The 10,895-nt window shown below is 41.5% G+C and overlaps 1 protein-coding gene across 1 annotated transcript; it reads right to left on the bottom strand.

Moving 5' to 3' along the window:
- Window positions 1-372: 372 nt before the first annotated feature.
- LOC141074331 (olfactory receptor 5V1-like) lies at window positions 373-2,284 on the bottom strand. The gene has a single exon (XM_073561958.1). It carries the CDS (start codon window positions 2,282-2,284, stop codon window positions 1,355-1,357), a length of 930 nt encoding a protein of 309 aa, XP_073418059.1. The 3' UTR covers window positions 373-1,354.
- Between the last annotated feature and the right edge of the window lie 8,611 nt (window positions 2,285-10,895).

Raw genomic sequence — 10,895 nt, 5'->3', positions numbered from 1 at the left:
TTTTCAGCGGTACCATGTTTATTTATATCCTTTAATTGCGTTTTATTCCACTTTTTGTTCAGCAATATGATGATAAAGTGTTATTTTTTGCCTTGCTTCTTATTTTTTTACGATGTTCACTAAAGGGATTAATTAATGGGACAGTTTTATAGGTCAGGTTGTTCCGGATGCAGCGATACTAATTATGTGTACATTTTTTGTTTATTTTTTTCATATAAATATTTATTTGAGTGCAATATCTTTTGATTTTTTTTATAGTTTTGCAATTATTTGAAAACTTTTTTTTTTTATTTTTTTAATTTGTCCCACTATTGGACTATCATTTTTTGCAGGCTGATCGCTTGTACAGGATAGAGATGCAGCAGCATCCCCATGCTATGCAAACTGTCAGCTCTGCATTGACAGAGAAAGTTGCTGATAATGCTCTGAGCGTGATCTAGCACCTTTACTAGCTCTGGTGACCTGGATATCATCATGACGACATCAGGCTCCCATGACAATGATTGGAACCCACGTCATGCCACAGGGTCTCTGATCCAAGAGCAGATCGGCTGTCAACCATTTTACCTGGGGCATACATTACTAACCATTATCTTCATCATCACAACATGGAATACAGAGAGATCACACAAGAGACCATAGGAACAAAACACGTCAACAAACTAACAGTATGTGCTGCTGGAGAATAATAGCGTATTAGGGTCTTATCCAGGATAAAGTGATTAGTATGATCAAATTGTACTCACCAATTTGAGCCAAAAGACAAGCTTGGGCTCATACTCACTTGCGAGAGACTCTTGCATGAAAATCTGGCACTGCCGTCGGCACTCGGACCGGAGCGTGCGGATACATGTATTTATATGAAGCTCCTGTGGTGCTCCTGATGAAGAAGTCTTGTACTTTGAAATGCGTTGAGAATAAATCCACAATTTAATGGCTACATGGTCTGGATCCTGAATTATTCAGCCGCGCAGATTAAATCCACATTTACCCACTTTATTTTTTTTTTAACAAACCAACAGTGAGTCATGGCAAATTTGCCTGTTCATGACAGGTTCTCTGGCACCTGTCTGCAGCTATGGACATTACTCCAACATGATTGTTGGGCTGATGTCCTGCAACACTCAAGGTCTCCTTCCTCACACAACCATCAAGATGTCATACTCACTATTGATTATTACTGTGGAAGTTTCCACATTAATTGAACTAGGCAAATATCCGGTGCCCACAAGATCACCAGGAAGTACATTTGCAAGAACTCTTGTTGAATAGAACGTACCGGTACCTCCCATGTCCAGAAGGTGTTGAGGTTTTATTGACTAAAATTGGTCAACCCGATTGGTAGCCTATGATCCTAATATAATAAACATCTGGTCAATATTTTGGCAAAGGCTCCTTTCACTTCATTATTTCTCAAGCTGTAGATCACAGGATTTAGAAGTGGTGTTCCAACTATATAAATCAAAGAAATATATTTCATATGAGATGAGAATATTTTCACCTGTCCCATGTACATGGTCATACAGGTCCCAAAAAACAAGACCACCAGTGTAAGATGGGATGCGCAGGTGGAGAAGGCTTTACATCGTCCTTGTGAAGAATGGATTTTTAATATAGAAATAATGATACAAATATAAGACCCAACAATAAAAACAGTGGGCACCAACAGTGTAAAAACTCCTGTAATAACTGCAGATAATTTGTAAATGGAGGTGTCACCACACGCCAACTCCATAAGAATCAAAGCCTCACAATAAAAATGATTGACTTGGTTTTCCTTACAGAATACAGGAGGCTGAAAAATAGTGGGGAACGATGAAAAAAATATGCTTCCTAACCACATACTGGCAGTGATGTTCCTACACACCCTCCAGCTCATAATGGTGGTGTAATATAAGGGGAAGCATATAGCGATATACCGGTCATAGGCCATCACCGCCAGCAATGTACACTCGATCCCTGCTAGGATAAGGCCGATGCTCATCTGTGTCAAGCACATAATGACAGAAATTCTTCGACTCTTTGATAAAACATCATAGAGGAACCTTGGAAGAGCATTTGATGAATAGCACAAATCAAGGAAGGACAAGTTACAGAGGAAATAATACATCGGAGTGTGTAACTGAGGACTGACGATCACGGTGAAGATTAAGAATCCGTTCCCCAACATGGTCATTATATAAATGATAAAGAAGAAAATAAAAAGGAAAATGCAAACCTGGAAATTCCAGGAAAAACCAATCAGGATAAATTCTGTAACCAGGGTCTGATTTCCAAGTTCCATGATGCAGATCACGTTTTATGTTCTAAAAGCCGTATTGTCCAAAATGTGGAAGGTGCGTTGTGTTCTGAAAATATTTGAAAAAATGTCTTTATTGCTCGTCTTAAGTCAAAAGGAAAAGATGAAGACAAGAAATTTAATTTGATGATAATATATTTTATGTTATTAGACAACAGATATTTTATTATTCAGGTTCTTATTTCAAATATACCCTGGAAGTTCAGCATAATGGCTGTCAAATTGGCAGTCATATATTTATTCCCTAATACAATTTGTGGATTATATTCCATTGAGAATGTAAAGGGAGCAGGGTCATTTCTGTCCACAGTCCTTTCCTTATATAAAAGTGTTTCCCGATTGATATTGGAGACTGGCTTTGGCTTTGGTGAGGGACCATTCCGGATAGCCCCTCCTACATAATCTTTTGCATGTATTTTTACATTCTTGTTGGAAAGTATTGTGATCTAAGCAATTATGCTTTATTCTAATCAATTCTCCATATGGGATATTTTGTTTAATGTGCGGCGGTTGACATGATAGTGCTGCTAATATGGCATTGCTCGCTGTACGCTTCCTAAAGGGGACAACACGCATTGTAATTTTCACTGTCTGCTACCAATTTTACATCTAGAAAATTGATACTATTTGAATAAAAAAATGGGTGACCCTTATTTTGAAATTGTTATTGTTGCTGTACTGTATAAATTCCATAGCCTCCATTTCTAAGCCCCCTGAAACCAATAGGAGATCATCGATAAATCTTCCTTACCAAATTATATGTCGACCGTGTGTGGTATTGTCATTATAAACATATAATTCCTCCCATCTCGACATCACTAGGTTTGCTATGGCTGGGGTGAATTTGACTCTCGCACTGACTCCAATTTTATGGCCATGATTACTCATCAAAGTGTTAGTGGTGAAATGCACCCTGGCAGACATAGATTTAGTCAATGAACCGGTGATGTTTTGTGACATGCTGGTGTAGCACAGGCACAGCTTTCTTAGAGAAGTAATGGTGACTGGGCACCGGGTACTGGTGAACTGTGATGATCATCAGTTTTCGGAAACTGTCTGTATCTAGCAGGCGGAAAGGCTGCATTTCCGTGGCCAACAAATTGGAGTTGAAGGAGTTCAGCCTCTTAGCTTTATCATGTGTAGGAGGTAACAATCTTTTACATGACCACAACTGCGGGACCATGGGCTGGCTGCAGTGCTCAGAGAGGGCGGGGTACGATGAACTGGACAAACTGCTGGACAGTGAGTGAGGTGCAGGCGGAGATGTTACTGTGGACTGATAAAGTTGTGGTGTGGTCATTCTCTGACATCGGTCAAAATCAGCAGGCATGTCCACTTCCATTACAGCTGTTGGCGAGCTCTCACTCTGCCTAACTGGAGAGGGTAAAAAACCGGAGGTTGTGCGGTCAGAGACCTGCGTAACAATACTTGGTAAGTTTAACAGAGGAGAAGGAGGAAGAAGCAGCAGATGCAATTGATGGGGTGGTTGATGGTTGTTGATGTCCGCTGGTCCACATTTGAGCACAGTGGGATTCCAAGACTAATGCACGTTGAATGCCCATGGAAAGGTTCATGCATATAGTAGTCAAATTATTGCATTCTTTCATCTACTCAGTTTGTTTTGCAAAGTCGGACGATAACGTGAGTTGGCTCATCCTTTTCAGTGTCAAAAAAGACCCAGGCTAGGCAACCCTTGCCAGCCCTGCGAGCTACAGACCCATGAACGCTGCTGGCCTCAGTTGTGGCTGAGGATGCAGTGCTTTTTGTGGCTGCATCACTCCATGTCTGTACCACTTAATCTTTTCGGCTTCCTTCTCCTCCACCTCCTCAGATGACCTACTCAGCTGCATGCCTCGGTGTTCACACCAAGTGGGATCTGCAACATTATCATTACCCTCTGTGTTATCACATTCCTAGCCCTGAAAGTCCCTGTCCTCCTCTTCCTGCCCTGACAGCACAGTAAAGTCTGCGTGAGGCTCTGCTGAGTCTCATCAGGATCACCTCCACCCTGGGGGTTAACATTTGGTGACGAGGGTCTAGATGCTGCTCAGACCCTACTTGTCATGATCCAGGTTGGATTATGACAGATAAAAGCACTTGTAACCTTTTTTTTCCTTAAGCTGTGTGCTTAAAGTTAGTTTTTGCCCCCGGTGGTCATTAGGGTCATTGCACTGTGGCGGTTTCAGTTCTAGTTTTGCCCCCAGTGGCCGTTAGGGTCATTGCCATTGCTCTCTGGTTACTTTAGTTTAGTGCACGTGATTATGAAACAGGTGTGATTCCTCTGGCTTAACTATAAAGGTGTGTCATGTGCTCTTACTCACTGTTGGAGATATTGGTCATTTCCAACTAAGTCTGGTGAAGGAAGGTGCTATTGAGAGAGAGTTCCTTGTAGCTCTGACAAAGCTTGGTGAAGGAGCAGCTATTCAGGAGGAAAGCTGCATTCTGGTGCTGGATTCTGTTACTGGGAGCAAGAGCAACAGAGCAAAGCTAAGTGGTGTTATCCCTGTTTGTACCTTTCCTTTTGTGTGTTTCAGTGCAGTGGTGAGATTAGTTTCTGCAACATCCATTTCACTAGAAAGGGCTATGTGCAGGGCGAGCTAGGGTTTTTAGGTATCCTGCTCATTGCCAAGTTCGGAACCTGCATAGGGACTGTCAGGAGTGTAGAGACACTGACTCAGGGGAGTGCAGGAGGTCTCCAAGTCCCCGTTCCCTATCGCAGGGCCCTCCACTGTATCGGTTTCCCTGGTATTTCCCTTTATTATCTAAATTCGCCCTGCTGGAGGCAGTGTATCCAGATACACGTGTAATACTGAAATTCGCCTGCTGGAGACGGTGTATCCGGTTGCATGCTATATTATTTAAATTCGCACTACTGGAGGCGGTGTATCCAGGGTCACGTGTGTCAGAGAAATTCGCCCTGCTGGAGGCGGTGTGTCCAGTCACACGTAAACATCACACTACTTCAACCTGCCCCGGATCCAAGCTAAAAAAATTTGGGGCATCGGTACAGATGATTTCCTCCTCTTGACTCTGTGAATCTTTTGAGTACACTACGGATGCCTATGGCATAGAATGTGTGAACAGCATTGCAGACTCACTCATTTGTGGTTCCATACAGTCAATTGGTCGGTTGAAGAGTTGTGATACGGGGTGAAGCAAGGGTAATTGGGGTGCCACCTCTGAGGACTGTACAGGGTGTGATGTTTAAGTGGAGTTAGAGGAGAGACCACTTAAAGCTGCGCTTGCCATCTACTCCATCACATGGTCTTTCTGGGCCTTATCAACAAGGTGTACTACTGTGCGCCTACCGAAGAAAGGGAGTGGAGTAGCCCGTCCAGTAACAGACGTTGTCAGTTGTGTATGTTTAGGATGTGACGTTGTTGGTTCACTAGTGCTTTCACTAGCATTACCACCTACCCCACGTATACCTTGAACACCAATCCTAATCCTCCTTCTACCAAGACCTCGCCTTTTTCCAGTCATGTTGCTCAGATAGTGTGGTAGGAGTACAATATTAGCAGCAAAAAATGATGTGCTGTATCGTGTTAGTTACTGAGGAAAGAATTGTTTCAGTGTGGATGAGGCCTGTATGACAAAGATATGCTCCAAACAATTTCAAACTAAGATCTCCCCTACTGTATCACATTGGTAAAAGAATAAATATTTTGTGTGTGGATGAGACCTGTATAACATAGACTAGATGGTCCAAACAATTTCCAACTGAGATCTCTCCTACTGTATCATATTGGTAAAAGAAGAATTTTTTTGTATGGATAAGGCATGTATAATATAGACTACATGCTTCAAACAATTTCAAACTGAGATCTTCCCTACTGTATTGCGTTAGTAACGGAAGAAATGTTTTCTTTTGTGTGGATGAAGCCTGTATAACATAGACTAGATGCTTCAAACAATTTCAAACTGATATCTCCCCTACTGTATGATGTTAGTAACAGAAGAAAGAATTGTTTTATTAATAGAAAAAAGCGCGGACGGCACCGCTGTTACCATGTAATTCGCTGTGGCATGCGGCAAGCAGAGAACCAAATGCTGGGAATCCCGGGTGCCGGACCTGGAAATAGACAATCCTTGGAATCCACAAAGAAGAAAAGGTCGCACTCTTCGGGATGAAGAAATATCTCACAACGGGACCCGTTGAAGCGCTTGAATAGCGCAAAACGGCCGTTGTCAGCCTTTTCTGCACTTTGTATGTTACTCCCCCAGCTTGACATGTATTTTATGTGTCAATAAACCTGTGAGATATTTCTTCATCCCGAAGAGTGCGACCTTTTCTTCTGTGTGGATTCCAAGAAGAAAGAATTGTTTCAGTTTGGATGAGGCCTGTATGACAAAGAAGATATGCTCCAAAAATTTCCAAATGAGATCTCCCCTACGGTATCATGTTCGTATTTGGAGATGGGCCAGGACAGAGGCGTGGTGACCTCTGCTCATCAAATTCTTGACGAGCAGCGGGGTTACTTACACCACAAATGTTATTTCATTCTGTAGTAGGAGTAATATTTGTGGCGAGCTACTCATGAAGGTGCACGCCTCATAATGAATCTGGTACATCGCACTCCTCCCCACCAACTCATCAAGACCAACATGAAATATACCAGTCTTAATGAATTGGGACCAGGTTTTTTTTTTTTAGAAATCTAGTAAACATAAGTCTAAATTGAGACAAAGTTTCCACATTTTGCTCATAACAAGGGTCAATATTACAAAATATCTGATAGGGGTTGTTTACTTTTGGGGACAATTTTTAGTTTCATTAAAAATGTTTCCATCTATTGGCTTCTTATTACACTGCCTATTGCCAGTAGCAGAATGAATTATCAGGGTCGGCCACATTATATTTATTTTTAATATATTTCAGTCTGGAGAGTGGATGTTGAAATATATCAGGAGGTCCAAAAATAATGGTGGAATCATTCAGTCAGTTATAGACCATGAATAATGCAACAATCAGGAGCCGTGACAGACTGATCATGGAGATAGAAAAAAAAACCACACAAAATAAAAAAACAAATGTAATGTGTTCACAGAAGGAAGAATCGATTCGAAAGTTTTCATTTTCAAGGACTTTATAAGTCTAAGAATACAGGACAGTACGTATGTTGGCTTCTGTAACAAAGAGACTTACCTGTTGTGTCCAGTGTATTACAGTTTCAATCTTTTCACTGCCTCATCTAATTTTCATGGTCACAAGAACAAAAGATTCAATCTTATCAGGAAAGTAATCAGATTGCATATACAGATCAATGAGGTCAAACTGAACAATACATTGATTGTGATCTTGGAAAGTTCCAGCTGAAAAGGAAAATAGGCAAAAAAGATAAAAACTATCAAATAAATTGATTTAATTTAAAAAAAATTATTAGACCTTAGATGTTATTCATGGTGCTTTGGTGTAATTTATACACCGGCCTCCTGCTGACATCTTCATCATGGCAATGGTAATTTAATAAGTTCAGAATATTTCGGCCAAAGTAGCATTAGTAATAAATGACATTAATTTATGTAGATTAAGAGTTAAATAAATAATTGATCTACTTCCCGTCTTTTTTATTGGGCTTCTTTCCTCTGGTTTACTCCCAAAGCAGCTTTTATCAGCCTTCAGCTTGGAGTTTACCGTTAGGCACCAGAGACTCGCGGGCGCGACAGTCATTAATTTTATTTTAAAAAAATGTAATTTATTTTAGGTTAGTTATCTTTTCAATGTAAATGAAGAAATAGCTTCCAAATAAACCATCTAAACAATACAAAGTGTACCTATTTCTGAACAGAAAGTTTTGCAGTTTTCTAATGAGGAAATAGGAGCAAAATTATTCAGAACAGACAAAGTTTGAACCTCATCTTTTGTCCTTTTGACTTTTGCACCCCAATCGCAGACTGTACTGACTGGGCGATGTTGTTATTTTTAGTGTACTGTACTGATCTCGCGTAACTGCACTTTGTGATATCTTTATTGGGTTTTCTGTGGAATTGTGAACAGTCATGGTTGGTCTCCATCTGCTGGGTTGGCTGCAGTGGAAGACTTCTCGGTCCCTATTATACTATTTCTACTCTCATGAAATTGATGCCACTTCGGTGGTGTCAGGCCCCCATTTTTTAAAATTTGAAAGCTCCTGATTGGCGCTACATTTGTTGGGTTGGCTGAAGTGAAAGTGATGTCACTGCCCATTATACTAGTTCTATTCTGGTGAAAATGATGCCACTTTGGCATTGTCTGCCACTATTTTTTGGAAATGTGGAGAGCCCTGATTGGGTCTCTACATCTGCTGTGTTGGCTGTAGTGGAAGACATGTCGCTCCCCATTACACTATTTCAACTAAGGTGAAATTGATGCCACTTTGGTATTGTCTGAAATCAAAGCCGTTAGTTAAAATTACCTTTCACTGGAATCACAGATTGTGTGTGCCAAGTTTCTATATTTATTTGGTATTGTCTGACACTAATTTTTGGAAATGTGGAGACTCATGATTGGGTGCCTATCTGCTGGATTGGATGTAATGGAAGATGTGTCAGTCCCTATTATACTATTTCTACTCTGGTAAAATTGATGGCACTTTGTTGGTGTCTGCCACTAATTGGAAATGTGAACACTCCTGGATGGGTCTACATCTGCTCAGTTGACTATAGTGGAAGAGGTGTTGGTCTACATTAAACTTGTTTTACTCTATTGAAATTGATGCTACTTTGGAGGTGTCTGCCACTATTTTTTGGAAATGTGTATGCTCCTGGTTGAGTCTCCTTCATGCATGTAGCCTGTAGCAGTAGGCCTCCACTCTCTTTGAGTCAACTACCCGTGTTACTATCCTTACATTTTTCTGTTAATGGTAGTCTACAAAACTGATATTTGTGCCACCTGAGTGTGGCTCAGCATGAAACTAAGTTGAACTGTTGCATGAGGTATCAGTGCTCCCAGCAAAGGGGCCCTACACGATCCTTCTCCCACCTCGTCTTCATTTGAAGTTCAATTCAAAGTTGTAAATGCTGTCCCAGGCCCCGATGCCTCATGCCTGGCTGATTGCTGCAGTGACATGCTAAAATCTGTACTGTGGGTGAATTAAGACCACTTTCCTGGTGTCTGCCCCCGATTTAATGTGTTTCTCCTCCTTTTGGGTGCATTTAAAGGTGTTATGCTTGCATTTGTTTTTGCCTCCTATTGACTCCAATGGTGTACGCCAGAGTTGAGCGAAACAAGTCGGTCAGTTTCAAAAGTCGCCGACTTTCGCCAAAGTTGGGTTTCGCCGAGCGACCCGAGCGTCAAAGTCACGTTTCCCATAATGCTTACAGGTGCCTTTTCTCAGCCAATGAGCAAGGACGCACACTGTGGGCAATTCAATGACATGGGCAGCAGCCACCATCATCTTAGAGAAGGGCATTGCAGTGATTGGCTTGCTTTGTGTGGCGTCACAGTGGCTATAAAAGCCCTGACCGCCGACCGACATTTTACTTCTGCCGATCTTAGCATAGGGAGAGGTTGCTGCAGCTGTTTCTCAATAGGGAGAGTGTTAGGCAGGAAAGAAAAAAGATAGGCAAGAAAGAAAAAAGAATCTGTGCTTCTGCTGATAGCAATTGTGCTGTAGAGTTAGTGTGCAGTGACAGGGGAGGACTTTTTTGTGTGCAGCAGCGCTGGTTATTAGGCTGCCTGATAGCTGCATTGCTCTGTGCACACTGCTGTGCATACTGCTTTTTACACAGCACTAACACTTTAATTCTTTTTTTATGCACAGTTACCGAGCATTCATTTTTTCCCACAACGTATAGAGCTGTACACTCCTCACACACTACCGTGTACCGGCTGGTATCATGGACAAATACATGCTGACTATCTGTATGTGCCTCCGGAAATAAATATACGGAGATTCAAAATTTCCCCTACACCGTATTCAGCTGTCTGCTTCTGATACAGTACCGCATATCTGCTTGTTTGGATTACAGTCAAATCCATACTGAGACAGCATGTGCGTGTGCCTCCAGAAATAAATGTACGGAGATTTAAAATTTCCCCTACACCATATTCAGCTGTCTGCTTCTGATACAGTACCGCATATCTGCTTGTTTGGATTACAGTCAAATCCATACTGAGACAGCATGTGCGTGTGCCTCTAGAAATAAATGTACGGAGATTTAAAATTTCCCCTACACCGTATTCAGCTGTCTGCTTCTGATACAGTACCGTATATCTGCTGTTTGGATTACGGTCAAATCCATACTGAGACAGCATGTGCGTGTGCCTCTAGAAATAAATATACGGAGATTCAAAATTTCCCCTACACCGTATTCAGCTGTCTGCTTCTGATACAGTACCGCATATCTGCTTGTTTGGATTACAGTCAAATCCATACTGAGACAGCATGTGCGTGTGCCTCCAGAAATAAATGTACGGAGATTTAAAATTTCCCCTACACCATATTCAGCTGTCCGCTTCTGATACAGTACCGCATATCTGCTTGTTTGGATTACAGTCAAATCCATACTGAGACAGCATGTGCGTGTGCCTCTAGAAATAAATGTACGGAGATTTAAAATTTCCCCTACACCGTATTCAGCTGTCCGCTTCTGATACAGTACCGTATATCTGCTG

The sequence above is a fragment of the Dendrobates tinctorius genome, unplaced genomic scaffold (genome assembly GCF_039654945.1).
Source record: "Dendrobates tinctorius isolate UK_male_01 unplaced genomic scaffold, ASM3965494v1 ptg000332l, whole genome shotgun sequence".
Taxonomy (NCBI): domain Eukaryota; kingdom Metazoa; phylum Chordata; class Amphibia; order Anura; family Dendrobatidae; genus Dendrobates; species Dendrobates tinctorius.
This window is presented reverse-complemented; position numbering and strand designations above follow the sequence as displayed.